At 41.8% G+C, this 22,956-nt stretch overlaps 1 protein-coding gene across 1 annotated transcript; it reads left to right on the top strand.

The window, feature by feature from the left end:
- Positions 1-13,964: 13,964 nt before the first annotated feature.
- Positions 13,965-14,933, top strand: LOC148860810 (uncharacterized). The gene is made up of 2 exons (XM_088984968.1): positions 13,965-14,482; positions 14,570-14,933. Exons 1-2 carry the CDS (start codon positions 13,965-13,967, stop codon positions 14,931-14,933), a joined length of 882 nt encoding a protein of 293 aa, XP_088841094.1.
- Positions 14,934-22,956: the final 8,023 nt, after the last annotated feature.

Below are 22,956 nucleotides of genomic sequence, written 5' to 3'. Positions count from 1 at the left end.
AGTAGTTTTAGAAGGGGGAAAATATTTAGAGAGAAAACGGCTGGCCATTTCCTCCCACGTAGCTATTGATCCTGCCGGTAATGAATTCAGCCATGCTTTGGCTTTATCCTTCAAAGAAAATAGGAATAACCCCAACCTAATGGCATCATCACTTACCCCATTGTGTTTGAATGTGTCACAAATTTCTATAAAGTTAGAAATGTGTGCATTGGGATCTTCGTGGGCCAATCCACAGAATTGCACCATGTTTTGAATCATTTGTATGATGGCAGGTTTGATCTCAAAGTTGTTAGCAGCAATATTGGGCCTGATAATGTTGGAGGCAGCTCCAGTGAGAGTGGGTTTGGCATAGTCCATCATAGTCCTTTGCTCAGCCATTTCTTAAGCCTTTTGAGCTTCTTGAGCTTCTTGCTGGACTTGTTTGGCTGCTCTTAGTCGGACACGGAGAGTTCTTTCAATCTCCGGGTCGTAGAGGATTTCCTCTAGTTTGACTCTGCTTGTCAGAAACTGCGAAAGTCAAGGCAATAAACAAGCCAATATTCACAAAATAACTAACCTTATTACAACTGAAAAATGTATAGTGAAGTATTGGAATATACAAACCTACATCCTAAAATAAATAAATGCAGCTAATTAAAAGCAGATCAACATCTTATTCAATATACAGAATTCAGTAGCAATTTACAAACAGGTCTGAATTCAGTAATCTTTGAGTTGAACAACAGTTTACAAATTCCTTTTCCTTATATTGCTGAAATAGATCTGAACTGCTGAGAGCTGAAATCTCAATAGCTACTGAGAATAATAATATACAGTTCTCAAATCAGATATGTGAGAAGCTTCTTGGGACATGCCAGATTCTATAGAAGATTCATGAAGGATTTCTCCAAGATAACTAAGCCATTGTCCAATTTGCTTCAGAAAGATGTGCCCTTCGAGTTCACAAACGAATGCATACAAGCGTTCAACATCCTGAAGGACAAGTTGATCATTGCCCCAATCATTATAGCACCGGATTGGACACTTCCTTTTGAGCTGATGTGTGATGCGAGTGATTCAGCTGTGGGAGCTATTCTAGGGCAAAGAATGAACAAACACTTTCAGTTGATCTGTTATGCTAGTAGAACCTTGAATGGAGCTCAACAAAATTACACCACAATAGAAAAGGAACTACTAGCGATAATCTTTGCTTTTGATAAGTTTTGTTCATATCTGACTTAGTCCAAGGTCATTGTGTATACAGATCACTTGGCATTAAGATACCTACTCACAAAGAAGGATGCAAATCCAAGGCTGATTAGGTGGATCCTATTGCTGCAAGAGTTTGATGTTGAGATTCATGACAAGAAGGGTACCGAGAAACTAGCTGCTGATCATCTTTCCCGGTTGGAGAATGTAGATTCATAAGGGAAGATAGTCAGCACCATCCGAGATGAGTTCCCGGACGAGCAGATCTACTCCATTCAGGTAGATGCATCACCTTGGTATGCTAATTTTTCAAATTATCTTGCTAGACATGTTATCCCTCCAAATCTTTCATATCAGTAGGGAAAGAAATTCTTCTTTGATGTGAAACACTATTTGTGGGAGGATCCCTTTGAAAGAATGGTAGGATCCATCTTATGGATTCCAAAAAGATTATGGAATGGGTGGGCGAATTTTAAAAATTTTCCTACCTTCTCCCAATTGGGAATCGTATTCCCTAAATTTAGAATACAATATTCAAGGATCCTACTTGAACCATAATCAAACCAGATCTGAACCAAAAGGAAAATGGAGGATTATACCTGATCTGGAGAAGCAGTATCTCTGAAAGTTGGTGTTCACGCCCAAAGAGGACACCGAGATCCGCTCCTGCTGAAGAAGACACAACTGTAGGTGGAACGGAACCAGCAGAGTGCGTCCTACACACTGCAAGATTGATGTCAAGAATTGATTTCTTGATTTCTTTCTTCTTCAAAGATCAACTATTGCAAGAAGGAATGGTGGCGGTTGGAGGAGAACTCCTAGGACGAAGATGGTTGAATTGCTTCTCTTCTCTCTGGAGTGTGCATGAGATCTAATCTTAGTTCGCAGGATGCTTTCTTGCTTGAACCCTTGGTTCAAAAATCTATTTTTTCTCTTAGGGTTTCTCCTCCTTTTTTCTTGATTAAGAAACCTCCAAAATTAGGAGTTATCCTAATCCAAATCAGTATTTGGATAGGGGATTATCTTAATCCTATTTCTAGATTAAGTTAGCTTACTCATGATCTTATCAAGAGGTTACCAGATTCAAATCTGATTTGAATTTGGTCTCCCAAAGTGGATAAGGTTAAAGCCCAATCCTTTTGCTAACATTAATCTCAGATCCGCCCCATAGATTGGTGATCATATCAACCCAGCTCGAAATGGTCTTTTGGCCCATTAAGTGTTGAGTGCTTAACTAGTTTCCAATCTGCTACCCAGTTGGGCTTCTTTGTATGGCATGGGACCCAAGCATTGATCTACACACCAGCCACATGGGTTCGGCCCAGCCTTTATTACAAGGCCCAACTGAATTCACTGAAAAGCTCAGTGAACCCCTGAGCCCATCACATGGACCCTATGGACCCAACACTTACATTAAGTGGTCCCTGGGCCAAACCATCTTATAAAAACCCAGGGACTGTGGGCAGGTGCAAGATTAGCCCACCAGGTACTATTCTAAATGGTCTTACACTTAACCTCTCAGCCCTTAATGATCAAGCACTACCTGACAAGAGAGGACCTCTCCCTCGGCTGCAAGGAACAGTGCCGCACTCGCCACTCACATGGATCCCAGGAATTAAAACCATTTGCATACATTTTGAAACCGTACAAATATATATATGTATATATTAATTTTGCAAAACAAAATTCCAATGATTGAAATCATCTATCGACAGTTTGGTTTCCATCAGAGAGAGTGCATTCCCAATCATTACCTTTGTTCGACAAAGGGGCTGATCCTGTCACTATGATCACCCACTCAGATGAATTCTCAGACTGTCCCAACATACCCAGGTTTTGATCCCCGCTAAGGATCTCACTAATTGGCATATCAAAGACAGCCCGATCCGACACCTAGTGAAGTGTCATAATCGAGTCTAGGGATCAGATGTAGCTTTCCAGTTTTGCCCATCTGTCTCCAAGGTCCAGGGCAATACTGGAAATCTGGTCCGGTTCAAGGATTCGAGTAATCCCATACTGCATGTGCCTTGGGTCTTACCCTGGTGGCCGAGATAGGCCATCCCAACACTTGGTGGTACACCAATATTAGCCTTGGTAGGATAAATCTCCCCAAACTTATCCAATCAGCTGTGAACATTTAAAATTAACACAAGTCTCTATAAGTGTCCAGTTTTAGGGTTTTACATAGAATTATACCAAACAACATGAATCAAACATGCACTTGATTTATTTACACTAAATAACAAAAGTACATCAAATCGGATTGAAGCTAAGGGCATACAAAACTATCTAACACCCTTTTTGTACAAACTATGTGCAGATCAGATCATAAGGAGGTGTGTCCTCGAGGAGGGCATAGAGTTGGTGCTCCGGTACTGCCATGATAGGGAAGCGGGAGGCCACTTCAGAGCCAAGGTTTTGCAATCAGGTTTCTATTGGCCAATCTTGTTCAAGGATGCTCATAGGTATGTGTCCGCATGTGACTAGTGACAGAGAACAGGTAATATCTCCCGACAGAATGAAATGCCCCTCACCAATATTTTAATTTGTGAATATTTTGATGTATGGGGTATAGACTTCATGGGACCCTTCCCGAATTCTTTTGGTAATAAGTACATCATAGTTTATGTCTGTTATGTGTCCAAATGGGTGGAAGCCATGCCTTTACCCACGAATGACTCTGGGAGGGTAGTACACTTAAAAAGCTATTCACCCGATTCGGCACACCTCGAGCTATAATTAGCGATAGGGGAACTCATTTCTACAACACCCAATTTGAGCGGCTGATGTGAAAATATGGTGTTACGCATAAATTAGCAACCCCATATCACCCTCAAACTAGTGGCCAAGTCAAATTAACTAATAGGGAACTCAAAAGAATCTTGGAGAAGGCGGTATACTGTTCTAGGAAGGATTGGGCAATCAAGCTAGATGATGCATTGTGGGCATATAGGACTGCATATAAAACACCCATCGGCATGTCCCCATGTAGGTTAGTCTTTGGAAAAGCATGTCATTTTCCTATCGAACTGGAACATAAGGCATATTGGGCACTGAAGTTATTAAATTTTGATTTACAGGTCACAGGTGCAGAGAGACAACTGCAGCTGAATGAGATGGATGAATTCAGACTTGCAGCCTATGAGAATGCCAAGATCTACAAGGAGAGAACTAAACGATGGCATGATAAGAACTTGTTGCGGCGCGATTTTCAAGTGGGCCAGCAAGTGTTTTTATATAATTCACGTCTCCGATTATTCCCGAGCAAGCTGAAATCGAGATGGTCTGGACCCTTCACCATTTCACAAATTTCCTCTCATGGAGCCGTAGAGGTAACTCACCCGACACAAGGCACATTTAAGGTCAATGTTCAGCGCCTCAACTCATATATAGTGGGTGGAACATTGCCTACTCCATCCACTGCATGCCTAGACGATCGTTGATCCTATTGGAAGGTCGAGCTTAAGACAGAAAACAAGTGCTTATTGGAAGGCAACCCAATGCTGATAAGTAGTTCTTATTTCTATTTGTTTTCAGCTTTTCTTTTTCATATCATTCGAGTTTCTTTGCAAGGATGATTAATTTGGTAGATTGCTAATGTCTTTGAGTGTTTATCAGTCTCTCCTCCTAGTTTCTTGTGGTTCTTGGTAGCTAGAGGGTCCTAACCCAGGAGCCACTCCAGATTCCAGAATGCTCTTCAGGGAAGTCCTCTAAACCCCTTTTAATGCTTGATGATGCTCTTCAAGGAACTGCCTTCATTGCTGAATTCATCTTCACATTCTATCCCTATGAACATTGAGGGCAATGTTCATGTTAAGTGTGGGGGATTTAGGTTGTAGATATGCACCTCAATCACCCTAATACATACATGCATTGATAGGCCGAATAAACTGAAAATTCCCACAAGATTATTGCTATTTATGAGGTGAATTCTAAGAGGGAATATGATGAGTTGAAGGAAATCACTATAAGTGTTAGAATTTATTTTTGTGCATGATCCAAATTTATCACAATGCATGAGGTTAAGGAAGTCGAATAGAACTTTCATCATGATCAGGGCCTTAACTCTCTTCATGTGTATAATGCACTTTATTGAAATCTTAATGTTCATTCAAGCTATTAGTCCACATATGAACTGTTAATGCATGAAGTTCAGCAATTGCAAAAGAAGAAAAAAGAGAGAAGAAGCAAAAGGGACAAAGTCCAATTGACTCTGCTGTCATGAACTAAATAGTAAAACTAGCGGTTTATGATATGAGTTCAGTCCCAACTCTGCTAAGCTGAATAGTAAAAATAGCAACTTGGAATATGGGTATTGTTATCTGCCTCTAGCCTGTGACCAGTGTGAGATGGATGATAAAATGTAGTCACACTGAATAAAAAAGAAAAAGAAAAGAGAAGAAAAGTGACCAGTGTGAGATGGAGCATAAAATGCACTCACACAAAAAAAAAAAGGAAAGAAAAGAATTCGGTGACGGCTGAGGTTCAAAGGGAAAAAATATGTTGAACATTCAATTAGGTGCATTGACATATTTGAGACCAAGCTCGAAGTGATGGTTAATATTGGTGGTCATGGAGCTACTATACATATTGAACTGGAGCATGAAGAATCTCATGTTCTACCCTTCCTTTGCTCTTATGCATGTGATAAGGATGGCTAATCCTGGGAATGAATCAGAATATTTATGCAGGTTTCCCGACCACTTAAAGCACTATCATCCTAAAATTCATCCGGTAGATGGTAATAATCTGGGGGATGATCAGTTTATGAGTGATATCTTTGCTTGAGGACAAGCAAAGGCTTAAGTGTGGGGGAGTTTGATGTGTGCACAGGCTACACATCATTTATATTGTTTTATACAAGGTTTTGATGATGATTTTCATGATTTCTTACCCTAATTGAGAATGATTTTAGGAAATCAAGAGTGTGGAACAACTTAGGGGGAAGATAGCATAAAGACATGCTAAGAGGGTGAATAGGGAAGCAATTCGGCCCATCTAGAAGAAAGACCCATCTGAGAGTCAAAAGAAGAGCATGCTCGGCCCATAAAGAAGCAAAGCCCAATGCAAAACTCTATGGGGGACACCAAGGACCAAGGAAAGAGCCCAGTCGAAACCCTCCAAGGGAAGCATTTCGGCTCACCAAAGTGGGAGGCCCAATTGCAGTCGAATTTGCAGCCCTAGGGGAGGTTCCCAAAGGTGGCTAACTTTTAGAAGAGAGAGGGCTGAAGAGAAGAGTATAAAAGGGAAAGAAAAAGGGGAGAAAGGGTTCGAACCCCTAAAGGCGAATTGGAGAAGAGAGGCGCTAGAGAAGAACTAGAGAAAGAAGGAGGTAGCTGAATGCGAACTGGAGGAGAATCACATCAAGGAGAGTGAAGATTAAAGCAAGAACTCTAGGTTGTCTTCTTCTTTGGTTTTGCGCAATTGGTAACCGAAATTCAGCTAGGGCTTCATGGAATTTTGTCAATTAATCTCTCTTTCTTGCTAGTATTCGAACCATGTTTAATGATGATTCAGATCTGTAATTAATTCTCTTAGGTTATTCAATTGATTGGATTCATTCTTCGTGTTTCTTGATTTGAATTTTAATTGATAGAATAATCTTGGCCGAATTTTTCTTAGTTCTTGGATTGCTTGAATTGCTTGAGAAAGAATTTAGGTAATCAGATCAGCTGATCAAGAAAACTAATCTAATACATCTTAGAGATAATTTGTATGGTTCGGTTGGTGTTCATTCATACCTGAATTGATTCCCTTCGAATTCCTTGTTCTTAAGGCGTCTATGGGGATTAAATTCTTGATAGAGATATAAGAATTGTCACTCATAGATAGAGTGAGTTGTGCTTGAGAGAGGCTGCTCATTACATTAGGGTTTCACCAAACCTTGGCTGAATTCCACATCAGTTGAATAACCTAATGATTTAATTGCTGAACCAAATCTGCTAGTGTTCTCATTCAGTTTTTCTTCTCATTGCATGAACGTGGTTTGATCTGAAATTGATTAGGATAACTTGCTAATTAGGAATTAGGATTTTGATTTGATTAGTATTTCGGTTTATCAGATAACCAATAACTGATTTATTACTAGTAGTAATTGGATCAATCCTCGTGGGAACGATACTCTACTCATCATTGTATTACTTGATCGGCTAGTACACTTACTAGTGTAAGCAATATGCATCAACATCATAAGATGTTGATACTCTCTGTGGGAACGTAATTCCGGTTAGATACTCTCTGTGGGAACGACCCTTACTCGCACTACTACATTTTATTCACACGAGTATTGGTTTTATTTTTGGGTGCCTACGACAGCACACCAAATTTGGCACCGTTGCCGGGGAGTATTCTAATCAGTTTTGTGCTTGTCGTAATCATTGTTTAGTTCTCGAAATGTTTGAAATTTTTTCCCTTTTTCTATAGATCATTTTGATTGTTTGATTATTTTCTATTTTATTCATTTATTTATTTTTTTAATCATTCTAGATTTTTATTTGTATTTTTTTATTATTTGTATTTTTTTATGCTATGTCATTTAGGGTTTATTAGGTTTTCCTTAATTTATGCCTATAACCCAAGGTGATGCGGGCCTGGTTGGCTGAGAGTCCCCCGACCTGACTACATGCTGTGAGGTGGGGGGAGTGACTTGTCTTTCCCTCCCACGGGATGAGGCCTGACTCCCAAGAGGGTTCTAAGTTTGGGAGGTGTCTCCCTGGCAGGGGGGTTGCTCACTGCGACGGCGGGGCATGGCCTGCTGCGCAGTGGGGTGTCGAGGAGGAACTTGTTGCTGGTTCTGGGGCAGTGGTGGAAACTGTTGTTGATACTGGTGTTGATAGACTTGGTGCAACACTTGCTACTGATACAGCTGAAACTGTTGAAACTGTTGCATTTGAGCCTGTATAGCCCGCATGCTATGCACCAGGTCTTCAAGTTGGTTTTGGCCGATCACCGGAGGAACAATGGAGGGGGGCGGAGTGTGGGGGGATTTGATGAGAATGAAAATTATCATATTTTTATCCCTTAATAATTAGCCTCTTGTGTTTATTTTATGCCCAAATGCACTCACAATTCTTATATTTTGCTTTAAGGCACGAAAGGAGGCGTTAGGTGAGAAACAAGGCTAATCGGGTCATTTTACACAGTTTCGGCGCTGTGTGGTAGAGTGAGTATAACTCTCTCAAACAGAGTCCGATTGAGAGGATTCAAGATGCGTTGGAAAGATAAGAAAACCTTATACAACCTTTCTGTTTTGAGATTTGATAGATTCAGAATGCATCGAGGTCAAATCGGGACCGAAGTCTATGCAACTGCATTGGTGACGTGTTGAAGACATTCCTTAGCCTTGAAGCTTTCATCCGCGAATTCACCACTTTCCCACTCACACAAGAACTTTGTGTTATCTTATTTTTGAATATTTTCTTGATGAGTCAGTCTTGTAGATTGACCTAGAGGAATTTTAGGAGATTTTGTAGGCTTCTCTTGGGGGAAGTAGATAAGTGTGGAAAAACCAAGAGAGAAGGCAAGCAGATTGGGAGCAGCCAAATCTCTCTTCTCTTCTCTTCGCTCCTCTTCTTCATTCTATGATTTTCTTGGAGTTTTCACCATGACCTTGTGTGGCTAAAACTCTTGTACTTGGTCGAAGAAAGCAGAATCCTCATAATCCAGCAAACTGTGAGATCTAATTCATGCTTTGGATGTCGAATGTTCTTCTATGTTTATATCTATGATTGTTTCATTTGATTGCTAGGAAGGCCTACTAGTTTATTATTAGTTACAATCTATTGCTAGATTAGATATCAAATCCATAATTGTTTGATCTCTCTAATCTGCGAAGCAACCAGGGTTTAATGATTTGTTGCTTAGTAATTGTTAGATCCTAGGAAGGTCACTCAACTGAATTAAATGCAACCGCTTGTGCTTGTGTTGTTTAGCTTCATCAATCACTAATGCTTAATGCTATTGTTGGATTAAATCTTTAATGCTTGTTTAGGGGTTGTTTAGTAGTAAGGGTTAAGAGGATCGCTTGTTTTCTGATAAATTGATATTAGGAAGATGTAGGAAAGTAATTCCTATGATGAATATTCAAAGTCTGAATTGATTTATTTTTGCATCGATGAGCAGTAGTGAAATTCTGATGGTGGATGTTATCCTATACCAAGATCCGTTCTTTTGGTTAGATTCAGCACTCTAAATTTCCTTGCTTCCCATTTAAATTTTGTTCTTTTAATTCTGGTTTTCGTTACACACCCCCCCTCCATCTTTGATTCACATAGCACATAATTCAGGTTAGATACTCTTTGTGGGGATGATCCTTACTCGCACTACTACATTTTTTTCACACGAGTATAGGTTTTGCTTTTGGGTGCCTATGATAGCACAACAAATTTTGTCACCATTGCTGGGCAGTATTCTAATCAGTTTTGTGCTTCTCGCGGTCATTGTTTAGTTCTCAAAAATTTTGGAAATTTTTTTTCCCTTTTTCTTTAGATCATTTTGATTGTTTGATTATTTTCTGTTTTATTCATTTATTTATTTGTTTAATCATTCTAGATTTTTATTTGTATTTTTTATTATTTTTATTTGTTTTATGGTATGTCATTTAGGGTTTATTAGGTTTTCCTTAATTTATGCCTGTAACTCGAGGTGATGTAGGCCTGGTGGCTGAGAGTCCCCCGACCTGACTACATGCTGTGAGGTGGGGGGAGTGACTTGTCTTTCCCTCCCACGGGATGAGACCTGACTCCCAAGCGGGTTCTGAGTTTGGGACGTCTCTCCCTGGCGAGGAGGTTGCTTGCTGCGATGGTGGGGCTTGGCCTGCTGCGCAGTGGGGTGTCGAGGAGGAACTTGTTGTTGGTTCTAGGGCAGTGGTGAAAACTGCTGTTGATACTGGTGTTGATAGACTTGGTGTAGCACTTTCTACTGATACAGCTGAAACTATTGAAACTACTGCATTTGAGCCTACATAGCCTACATGCAATGCACCAGGTCTTCTAGCTAGTTTTGGCCAGTCACTGGAGGAACAATGGAGGGTTCGACGAAAGTTTCTCCTACCATGGAGAGGAGTGGAGCGTTCACAGGTGCCATTATCTGTGGCACATTCAGAGTAGGAACCCCATCCGTAGAGAGGGGGATGGTGAACTATCCAATACAAATTGCTGGGGCCTGAAGTTGCTCCCAACGATACTCATTTTTGCGCTGCGTCAGACGTTGCTGGAGGAAGCCATGGAATCTGAAGTTGCAAAGTTTGGTGGAATCTGCGTCAAATGATGCATTGATGGTGCGCGATCTGGTCACTCCTAGCTTGCAGCGGCTGCACTCCTAGCTGGCAACGGACGAGATACTTGGGAAGAAGAAGGACCCTCGGGGAGCTCTCCCGGTGGGAATACTCTGATGCTTAAGTTAGTAACTGGGAGAAAGCTGAGAGCTGAAAGAGAGAGAGTTGTAGAGAAAAATAAAAGGGCTAGAGTGCAGATCACACAAGTTGCACTACCCTTGCTCTTTGGGGGTCGAAGCTCTCATATAGCGGTGTCCTGACAGATCTGGCATAACCGCCTCTGATTCTCTGCTGCAGCCATTACTTGGCAGGGCTGAGCTGGTGGGCACAGTTAACCTTTGCAGAGTACGGCCCTGCCAGACAAGGGACACCTCTCAAGGCTGGCAAGCATGATGCCGCCTGGCGAGAGACGTGGGTGCAGGTCTCCAGGTTTGGTAGGTACGGTTTTCAGACAGATCTTCCTGTGATACGCTGAGCTACTCTTCCGCGAGCTGCCTTGTACCGAGCTACCCTGTGCTGAGCTGCAGGTGCCATATCAAGGTGCTTCTACCCGAGGTGGCCTACTTAGGTTTGGGTAGGAGTAAATTTATTCTAACTTGGGAGGCTCCTGAGCTCAACCCGAAGTGCCTTCAGCACAGGATATTCCCGACTTGGGAGAACCTTAGCTCGGGGTAATCAGAGCGTCATCTCGTAGCGAGTGGCCATGCTGGATCTTGGTAGACTGGTCGTGCTGAGTTGTCTCTTATGTTGAGTCATGTCCACGTGTCCCCTCATGATGAGGTCGGACCAAATCACACTCCATCAAGGTAAATATTTTACCAAGCAATTCAGTTGGTAGGATCGAGAATAAAATGCACCTACCAACTAAGTAATTCAATAGTAGGATGGAGCATAAAATGAACCTACTAGCCAGCAATTCAAACAGTGGGATGGAGCATAAAATGCACCTACTGACCAAGTAATCCTAAAAGTGAGATGGAGCATAAAATGCACTCACTTCCACCAAGAAGAGAAAAAAGGAAAAATAAAAGAAGAGGAGATAAAAGAAAAATTGTTTTCCCTAGTTTACTACCTAGTTTGTAGTAGCAAAAATTGGATTGATTGATGGATGAGTCATGTATAAATTGATTATGTTGATTTAACAGTTTGCAATAGTTAACTTATAACATTTGTGGAAAAAGATGAAGGAAGATTGAGTTTAAGGTTTGGTAGAATAGTTTGCTTAGTTTGCTTAAGTCCTGTCCTGCCCGAGGATGGGCAAGGTCTAACTGTGGGGGGATTTGATGAGAATGAAAGATATCATATTTTTCTCCCTTAATAATTATCCTTTTATGTTTATTTTATGCCCAAATGCACTCACAATTCTTATATTTTGGTTTAAGGCACGAAAGGAGGTGTTAGGTGAGAAACAAGGCTAATCGGGTCATTTTACACAGTTTCGGCGCCGTGTGGTAGATTGAGCATAACTCTCTCATCCGGACTCCTATTGAGATGATTCAAGATGCGTTGGAAAGAGAAGGAAACGTTCTACAACTTTCCTGTTTTGGGATTTGATAAATTTGGAATTGATCGAGGTCAAATCGGGCCCAAAGTCTCTGCAACTGCACTAGTGACGTGTTGAAGACATTTCCTAGCCTTGAAGCTTTCATCCGCGAATTCACCATTCTCCCACTCACACAAGAACTTTGTGTTATCTTATTTTTAAATCTATTATTGGTAAGTGAGACTTGTAGGTTGACCCAGTGGAATTTTAGGAGATTTTGTAGGCTTCTCTTGGGGGAAGTAGATAAGAGGAGAAAAACCTAGAGAGAAGGCAAGCAAATTGGGAGCAGTCGAACCTCTCTTCTCTTCTCTTCTCTTCTCTTCACCCCTCTTCTTCATTCTCTGATTTTCTTGGAGTTTTCACCATGACAATGCATGGCTAAAACTCTTGCACTTGGTTAAGAAGGGAAGCTCGGGTCTTTCTGAAGAGAATGATCCAGATCTTGATTCCTTATCTGTTAGCGGTTCTAATTTGAGAGAAGTGGACATCATGGCTGGAAACCGAACCTTGAAAGAGCTTGCTGCACCTGATTTGAATAAGCAATCCATATGCATAACTTTTCCTACTTTAGATGCTGATGCTAATTTTGTATTAAAATTTGGACTGATACATCTCTTGCCTACTTTTCATGGTCTTGCAAGTGAGGATCCTCACAAGCACTTGAAGGAGCTGCATGTGGTATGCATGAGCATGAAACCCATGGGGGTAACTGAAGAGCAAATCAAATTGAGAGCCTTCCCGTTTTCTTTGAAGGATTCAACTAAGGAATGACTCTATTATCTACCTTCCGGGAGTGTTTGTTAGACAGTCTTGTATGCCTTTAGCTTCAATCAGATTCCATGTACTTTTATTATTTAGTGGAAATAAATTAAAGAGCATGTTTGATTCATGTTGTTTGGTATAATTCTGTGTTAGACCCTAAAACTGGACACTTATAGAAACTTGTGTTAGTTTTAAATGTTCACAGCCATTGGATAAGTCTGGGGAGATTTATCCTGCCAAGGCTGATACTGATGCGCCACCAAGTGTTGGGATGGCTTGTTTCGGCCATCAAGGTAAGACCCAAGGCACATGCAGTATGGGATTGCTTGAACCCTTGAACCGGACCAGATTTCCAGTATTGCCCTAGACCTTAGAGACAGATGGGCAAAATTGGAAAGTTACACCTGACCCCTAGACTCGATTATGACACATCACTAGGTGTCGGATCGGACTGTCTTTGATGTGTCAATTAGTGAGATCTTTAGTGGGGGTCAAAACCTGGACATGTTGGGGCAGTCTGAGAATTCATCTGAGTGAGTGGTCATAGTGACAGGATCAGCCCCTTTGTCGGACAATGGTAATGATCGGGAATGCACTCTCTGATGGAAACCAAACTGCCGACAGTTGATTTCAATCATTGGAATTTTGTTTTGCAAAATTAATATATGTATATGTATATGTACGGTTTCAAAAGATTTGCAAAAGGTTTTAATTCCCGGGATCCATGTGAGTGGAGAGTGCAGCATTGCTCCTTGAAGCCGAGAGAGAGGTTAAGTGCTTGATCATTAAGGGCTGAGAGGTTAAGTGTAAGACCATTTAGGATAATACCTGATGAGCTAACCTTGCACCTGCCCATAGTCCTTGGGTTTTTATAAGATGGCTTGGCCCAGGGACCACTTAATGTAAGTGTTGGGCCTATAGGGTCCATGTGATGGGCTCAAGGGGGTTACTGAGTCTTTCAGTGAATTCAGCTGGGCCTTGTAATAAAGGCTGGGCCGAACCCATGTGGCTGGTGTGTAGATCAATGCTTGGGTCCCACGCAATACAAAGAAGCCCAACTGAGTAGCAGATTGGGAACTGGTTAAACACTATACACTTAATGGGCCAAAAGCCCATTTCAAACTGGGCTGATATGATCACCTGTTCATGGGGCAAATTTGTGATTAATGTTAGTAAAAGGTGATCACTATCCCCTGCATGATAGGTAACACTAGAATTGAGAAGGCCATGTTAGACTCAGGAGCTTCTATTAATGTCATGCCATATTCTATATATGCTTCTTTGAAACTTGGACCTTTGAATAAGACTGGTGTAGTGATTCAATTGACTGATAGATCCAATGCCTATCCTAAGGGTGTAGTTGAGGGTGTTCTTGTGAAAGTAAATGATTTGGTTTTTCCTATGGATTTTTATGTGCTTGATATGGATAATGGTGATCAAACCACTCCTATTCTGCAAGGAAGACCATTCTTAAAAACATCCAAGACTAAGATAGATGTTTATAGTGGCACACTCACCATGGAATTTGATGGTCAGATTCTTAAGTTTAATATTTATGATGCCATGAAATATCCTATTGATGATAATCCTATTTGTTCTATTGATGTGATTGATTCTTTTGCACAGGAAGTCTTCAAACTTAATGAAAAGGATGGATTAGAAGTCTCCATTAGTAAACATCTTGAGAAAGAGGAGTCAATGCTGAATGCTGATTTGTAGGAAACTATTGCAGCATTGGATGATTCTCCAGACTTACAACAGTAAGGTAATGCTCCTTATGTTATATTGTCGATTTTTGACAGGAGACCTTTACCCTCTGTTTTGCAGGCCCCCATTCCAAAATTGAAGCCTCTCCCTAATCACCTCAAGCACGTATTCCTTGGGGATGGAGAGACATTACCAGTGATCATATCTAGAAGACTTAGCACACCACAAGAAGAGAAGCCTGTGCAGGTTCTTACAAAGCAGAAGACGGATATTGGTTGGACAATTGCGAATATCATAGGAAGCAGCCTGTCTACATGCATGCATCGCATCTTACTTGAAGAGCAAGCAAAAGCTTCCTGTCAACCACAAAGAAGGATGAACCCACCCATAATGGATGGAAGGGGAAAGCATCAAAAGTTGCAACCACAAGAGTTAGAGGATATAGTTTATGGTGATTAAAAACAGGGAAGTTTTTTTTTCTTTTTCTTCTTGTTTTTGCATTTATAGTTTAGTTATTTCCACCTTTTCTTTGCACTTCACCTTACGTTGGGGACAATGTAAGTTTTAAGTGTGGGCGAGGGGATTTAGGTTAGAATTTAGGTTGCATTTTAAAATTTGATTTAGGTTGTGTTTTTCTACATTTGTTCTTCTAAAAAAAAAAAAACTCAACTCTTTTCAAATCAATTGAAATAGTGTTCTGGGACAACTCTTGTGAACTTAGTAGAGAAATATGATTAGGGAATACAAGATTCACCTGAAGCCATCCCTTTTTAAGCTAGTCTTAAATCCAGGTTTAAGTAAATAGGGTAAATATTTTACCAAGCAATTTAGTTGGTAAGATGGAGGATAAAATGCACCTACCAACTAAGCAATTCAATAATAGCATGGAGCATAAAATGCACCTACTAGCCAACAATTCAAACAGTGAGATGGAGCATAAAATGCACCTACTGGCCAAGTAATCTTAAAAGTGAGATGGAGCATAAAATTCACTCACTTCCACCAAGAAGAGAAAAAAAGGAAAAAAAAAAACAAGAAGAAGAGGAGATAAAAAAAATGGTTTCCCTAGTTTATTACCTGGTTTGTAGTTGCAAAAATTGGATTGGTTGATGGATGAGTCGTGTATAACTTGGTCATGTTGATTTAGCGGTTTGCAATAGTTAACCTAGAACATTTGTGAAAAAAGATGAAGGAAGATTGAGTTTAAAGTTTGGTAGAATAGTTTGCTTAGTTTGCTTAAGTTCTGTCTTGCCCGAGGACGGGCAAGGTCTAAGTGTGGGGGTATTTGATGAGAATGAAAAATTGTTAGACAGTTTTGTATGTCCTTAGCTTCAATCAAAATTGATGTACTTTATGAGTTTATTGTAAATGAATAAAAGTACATATTTGATTCATGTTCCCTTGGTATGTTTCTGTATAATACCCTTAAACTGGACACTTATTGAGACTCATGTTAGTTTAGAATGTTCACAGCCAGTGGGTCGGTCTGGGGAGACCTATCCTGACAAGGCTGACACTGTGGTGCCACCAAGTCGGTTGATATGTTTTTCTAAATAGGGAATTCGATTCCCAATTGAAGGGAGAAAAATTTTTGAAATTCGCCCCCTTATTCCGCAATCCTTGGGCGTCCATGTGATGGATTTCCTATCCCTTCAGTGGTATCAGAGCCATGGTTCAAATCTTGAACCATTCTGTTTCAGATCTAAACCTGCACAAATAGGGAGAAGGCGTTCTACCCAATTTGCGCAGATATGGGTTTTGGGAAATTTTGTTCCCAAAATTGATGGGCAAATAATCTAAAATTAATTTTATATAAATCTGATTATTGTTTAGAATAGTTCTTTATGATTTTCTTGATTTATGGGCTGTTCGTGCAAGAGGAGATCAAATTCTTGGTTTGCGTAGGGAGAACTGCAAGATTTGCAGTTTCTTGATTTATTTATTACATTTGGTCTGTAAATAAATTTTTATTTTTATTTTTAGACTCAATGTGTAGGCATTCGATCTGATGTAATTATTAATAGAAATAGGATTTCTATTTTTTTTTAAATTTGGATCGAAGATGGTGGCGCAGAAAGGGAGATTTCACAGAGAAGGAGATTTCGCAGATGGGAGACATAGAATCTGCGATTTGCAGTTTGTGAAACTGCAATCTATGATCTAACCTCTGTTTTGCAGGATGGATTGTGCGAACAGCCCTGATTAATTGATTATTGATTTTCTTTTATCAGTTTTTTAATTTTAGATTATTTTCTTGAATTAAAGATTTAATTAAATATCAAACCCGACTCATTCGAACCAAGATTGGTTCAAACTGTTTGGACCAAATCTAGGGCTTAATCAAGGCTGAAAGTCAGCCATAATTTTCCCACTAATGGGCCTGAGGATTGAGATTTAATTAAATGATTAATTCGGCCCAACCTGTAAAGGCCCAGTTTTAAATAGTTAAAACTGCTAAAAGCCCACTTCAAAGGATAAAGCTATATGGGCCAAACTGGGTAACCCTAATTCCGCCCATATACCTAGATAATATTAATGATTAATATTATGGATTTTTAATAGGCTTCCAATGGACCTTACAGATAATTAATTGATTGGATCAATTTATCCCTACATGAGATGTATGGATGTGTGATGTGCTGCGTACATGGGCCATAAGTGCTTGGCCCATGCTCATTCGATAGTGGCTCTTGCGCACACCATGGCTGAATGCACATCATTGCCATGGTGTCCCTTTTGGTCATTGGACGACCTCCCTCAGTGGTGGGCTCCACACCTCATCAAGAGGTTACGTGCAGAACCCTAGCCGATTTAAGGCCCATCGAAAACTGACTTTGTGAAAGTCAGTGGGAGCCACTTTGGTTTGACCTAAATCAAACTAGGGCGTAATAACTGTTCCCTCCAATTAATATGAGTGCATGTGATAGGGAGATTCATATGATGAACATGCACCAGAAAATGGGCTATCAATTTGTTGTTGGGCTTGTCTAAGTGTTTCATAACATGATAGGGGCGTCATAGACCGATGTGGGAGGGCTTCACCAGAAAATGGGAACTCTCTCACGATACCTTGGCGTTCACGAATATGATGGGTAAGCACTCACTAGATAGAAAGGTTTACCTGAAAATGACTCTGAACCTTGTTTGACAGAGGCCAAAGGGAAAACTCATATGATGAGTGGATATGATCCTTCACAAAAAGGTGGTGGGGTTATGCAGCTGAAATAGTTGGCTCCATGCACCCTATGTGATTTTCCACATTTCCAGAGACAACCCGTAGTCTCCGTCACTAAGAAAGGAGGGAAATCATAGAGATGAATAAATGGAAATGGATTGTAGATTAAAATCCATATCTATGAAATAAACATGAATCAAATTAGGTTGTGGACTAATGTTTGCTCTTTTATCAAAAAGTGGCAAATGGATCTTTTGCAAAGCTTCTTGATGACAACAAGCTTAAGGGCCCAAACAATGCCGACTGGTACAGGAACCTTATGCTGGTCCTAGCTTCTGAAAAGCTGGACAAAGTGGCAAAGAATCCTGTCCCAGAGTGTCCGGGTGACAAAGTGGCAAAGAATCCTGCCCCAGAGTGGCAAAGAATCCGGCTAATAGTTGATTGAACCTAAGTGCAAGTGGGAGCTATTTGACAGTTTTGTATGCCCTTAGCTTCAATCAAGATGATGTACTTTATGAGTTTATTGTAAATGAATAAAAGTACATATTTGAATCATGTTCCCTTGGTATGTTTCTGTGTAATACCCTTAAACTGAACACTTAATGAGACTCGTGTTAGTTTAGAATGTTCACAGACAGGGGGTCGGTCTAGGGAGACCTATCCTGACAAGGCTGACACTGTGGTGCCACCAAGTCGGTTGGGGTGGCTTGTCTCAGTTGTCGGGGTGAGACCCTAGGCACTTACAGTGTAGGATTAATTGAATCTTTGAACTGGACCAGATTTCCAGTATTGCCCTGGACCTTGGAGATTGATGGGCAAAACTGGAAAGTTACACCCGACCCCTAGACTCGATTATGATACTGCACTAGGTATCGGATTAGACTATCTTTGATGTACCATTCAGTGAGATCCTTAGCGGGGGTCAAAACCTGGGTATGTTGGGATAGTCTGAGAATTCATCTGAGTGGGTGATCATAGTGACAGGATCAGCCCCTTTGTCAAACAAAGGTAATGATCAAGGATGCACTCTCACTAAAGGAAACCAAGACTGCCGGCAACCGATTTCAATCGTTGAGATTTGTTTTGCAAAATATATTTTATATGAGATATAAAAGTATATATATTATGGTTTTGAAATGTTTGCAAAACGGTTTTAATTCCCGGGATCCGTATAAGCAGAGAGTGTAACACTGTTCCTTGTAGCCGAGGGAGAGGTCCTCTCTTGTCGGGCAGTGTATGATCATTATGAGCTGAGAGATTGAGTGTAAGACCATTGAGGATAATACCTGATGGGCTAATCTTGCATTTGCCCATAGCCCCTGGGTGTTACAAGGTGGCTTGGCCTAGGGACAACTTAGGGTAAGTGTTGGGCCCATAGAGCCCATCTGATGGGTTTCAGGGGGTGCACTGTCCATAACAGTGTATTCGGAAAGGCCTTGTAACAAAGACTGGGCCGAACACATGTGGCTGATGTGTAGATCAATGTTTGGGTCCCATGCCATACAAGGAAGCCCAAGTGGGCAGCAGTTTGGAAGGCTAAATGAATAGTTAATTAATTGGGCCTTAAGCCCATTTCGAACTGGGCTAATTTGATTAGTCACTTAAGGGGCGAATTCTGAGATGGATCAGTTGATAGGATTGGGCTCAGACCCTATCCACTTAGAGAGTCCAAGATCTAAATAAGATTTAGATCTGGAAGCCTCCTAATTAGTTTAGGAGATGGCTGATCTAATCTGCAGATAAGATAAGGGTTATCCCTTATCACTTAAAGGGACTTCTAATCCAAATATGATTTGGGTTAGCAACACCTAATAGGATTAGGAACTGATCCCTTTGAGACTATAAAAGGAGGAAGGGGTGGCAGCCTTTAGACAAGCAATGCAATGCAAGCTACACACTCTTGTCTTCAGAGCTAAGATTACAAGAAGAGAGAATTTTGCACCCTGCAAATACTCTCTTGTCGCCTCCTTCCTGCAGCCGCCGCCTACAGCAGTTCGATCTCCAGTTCTTGGGAGAAATCAAGATTTGATCTTTATACCAATCTTTTGGAGAAAAGATTGGTGTGAGTTGTATTCACAAGCTGTCCAGTTGATTCTTGCGAAGGGTCAAGTTCTTTTGGAAGAACACTGTTGATTCTGCTGCACCTTGCACTGTGTCATCTTCAGTGGGATTTGATTTTGGATCCTTCCTTGGGCGTGAACACCTCCATTGGGAGATATCGTTTCTTTGTATCAGGTATTATCCCTCCCTACTCCTTTTGGTTCAGATCTGGTTCAGTTTATGGTTCTAGAATTATCCTTGAAAATTTGATTTTATAAGTAGGGAATTCAATTCCCAGTTGAAGGGAGAGAAAAATTTTTGAAATTCGCCCCCTTATTCCGCAATCTTTGGGTGTCCATGTGATGGATTTCCTATCCCTTCAGTTACAAGGTTATGCCCTTTGGGTTAAAAAATGCAGGGGCAACCTTTCAGAGGCTTGTCAATAAATTATTTGCACCATTAATCGGCAAAAAAGTAGAATGCTATGTGGACGACATTGTCGTCAAAACTCAATTCTCACATGAATTAATACAAGACTTGCATTCTGTTTTTGAAATTTTGCGTAAGTTTAATATGAGATTGAATCCAAACAAGTGTGTGTTCGGTGTAACCTTGGGTATGCTCCTAGGATACATCATTAACCGGCACGGCATTGAAGCCAACCTGGATAAGGTTAAGGCCATCTTGGACATGAAACCACCCCGAAAGTTGAAGGAAGTTCAGAGGTTGAATGGCCGCATAGCCGCCCTAAGCCGTTTCATGTCTAAATTGGCAGACCGTTGTCTACCGTTCTTTAAGACAATAAAGAGCAAAGGGTTTGAATGGACACAAGATTGCCAGCTCACGTTCGACGAGCTCAAAGAATACCTTACTAGCATGTCAACCTTAACCCGGCCCGATGAGGGCGATGTTTTAGAACTCTACCTCTCGGCAAGCGACGAGGTGGTCAGTTCGATACTAATAAAGGAAGTAGATCGGGTCCAACGACCCATCTATTAGGTTAGTAAAGTATTGCAGGGAGTAGAAACGAGATACCCGGATATGGAAAAGCTAGCATACGCATTGATAATTGCAACTTGGAAGCTCCGCCCATACTTCCAAGCTCATACTATTATCGTCCTTACCGACAAACCTCTGAAGCAAGTATTGCTTAAGCCCGAGGTCTCCGGTCGGTTGACGAAGTGGGCCATTGAGCTCAACGAGTATGACCTCCAGTACAAACCGCGAACTGCCATTAAGGCTCAAGCCTTAGTAGATTTCATAGCCGAATGCACATTCAGCTCTGAAGTTCCCAGTTCGGTTGAGCGCGAGGCTCCCACCTCGGGTGAGCCCGAAGCTCCCGGATCGGTCGAGTCTGAACCCTGTGAAGTAGTAGCCAGTGTGGCATCTCTCCTAGCTTGGCCAACCGCGAGCTGGGATGAGGAGCCCTAGATCCTTCACATAGATGGCTCCTCGAGTTCGAGGCATCTAACAATGAAGTAGAATATGAGGCATTGATAACCGGACTAGCCTTAGCCAGAGAAGTAAAAGCCAAGCACATCGTTATCTGCAGCAACTCCCAGCTCGTGGTCAACCAGGTCACAGGCGAATATGAAGCTCGTGAGCCGATCATGGTCGCCTAGTTAGCCAAAGTTAGAGAGGCCCTACTCAACTTCCAGTCACACTTGATCAGACAGATCCCTAGGTCGGAGAACGTCGAGGCCGACACCCTATCCAAGTTAGCCAGCACTAGCGACATCACCATGAGAACCGTGTACATAGAGGACCTATCTCGGCCTAGCATTCTCGGGGGGGCAGAGGAGGTCCCTCCTGTCGTTCGAGCAGAGCCAAGCTGGATTGACCCACTCATGAGCTTCTTGTTACACGGGACCCTCCCTACAAATCGCAATGCAGCCAGAAGGGAGCAACGCCAGGCAGCTAAATACGTTATGATAGACAAGTGGCTATATGGGAGATCCTACACGCTCCCCTACCTACATTGCTTGTGACCTACCGAAGCTGAGCTCGTACTCTGTGACACTCATGAGGGTATGTGCGGCGGACACTTGGGGGGCAGGGCCCTTTCCCAGAAAGTGCTTCGGCAAGGGTATTATTGGCCAACAATGAAGGCAGACGCCATTGAACTCGTTAGAAAATGTGACAAATGTCAGAGACATGCCAATATTTACCACCACCATCAACCCACTGTTGACCTCAAGTATCTCACCAGCTCATGGCCCTTTGCGCAGTGGGGCATCGATCTACTCGGGCCATTCCCTCCAGCAACGGGTGGAAGAAAGTTCTTAGTAGTGGCGGTGGACTATTTTACCAAGTGGATAGAAGTCGAGCCCCTCGTGATGATCACAGCCCGAAATGTCCAAAACTTCTTTTGGAAGAACATCATATGCCGCTTCAGACTACCTCGAGTATTGATTTCCGACAATGGAAAACAGTTTGAGGACATCAAATTTCAAGATTGGTGTCGAGACATGGGGATCCAACAGAACTTTACTTCAGTTGTGCACCCTCAAGCAAACGGTCAGGCAGAAGTCAGGAACAAAGCCATCCTCCGCGGACTAAAGGCACGGCTGGACCGAGCTAAAGGATTGTGGGTAGATGAACTACCCAGTGTCCTATGGGCCTATCGAACCACGGAGAAGACCGCCACGGGAGAAACACCCTTCAATCTCACCTATGGCACCGAAGCAGTGATTCCCACAGAGATCAAACAAATAAAGATGAGCTACTACCAACCTACGTTGCGCCTAAAAGCATACAACGATCAAACAAATGAAGATGAGCTACGTACCAACCTCGACCTACTCGACGAAGTAAGGGACCTCACGTACATTAGGACCGCAACCTACCAGCAGAGAGTAGCTCGGAACAATAACGCCAGGGTCAAGAGGCAAAACCTCCATGTTGGTGACCTGGCCCTTCGTAAAGTTATGGTGCCTAAGCCCGTTGCTGGCAAGCTTGGGTCCAACTGGGAAGGTCCTTACCAAGTGAAACGAGTGCTCGGGGAAGGAACATATGAGCTCGAGACCCTCGAAGGGAAACAAGTACCTCGAGCATGGAATATTGTCAACCTGAGGCAATATTATCTATAAAAATCAAGCAGACTACGGGTCCCTTCCAAAGCCTAAGGGCCAGAAAACCGAGCTAACATGACCTCGGCACAAGAATACCCCAGCTGCCACTTCGGCCTGGGAGAAATCCAGGAGCGGACTACGAGTCCCTCCCAAAGCCTAAGGGCCAGAATACCGACCTAATATGACCTCGGCACAA

Source organism: Nelumbo lutea, chromosome 4 (genome assembly GCF_056320005.1).
Source record: "Nelumbo lutea isolate HS-2025 chromosome 4, American lotus-T2T, whole genome shotgun sequence".
Taxonomy (NCBI): domain Eukaryota; kingdom Viridiplantae; phylum Streptophyta; class Magnoliopsida; order Proteales; family Nelumbonaceae; genus Nelumbo; species Nelumbo lutea.
The sequence above is the reverse complement of the archived record's forward strand: the minus strand, read 5'-3'. Positions and strand labels throughout refer to the sequence as shown.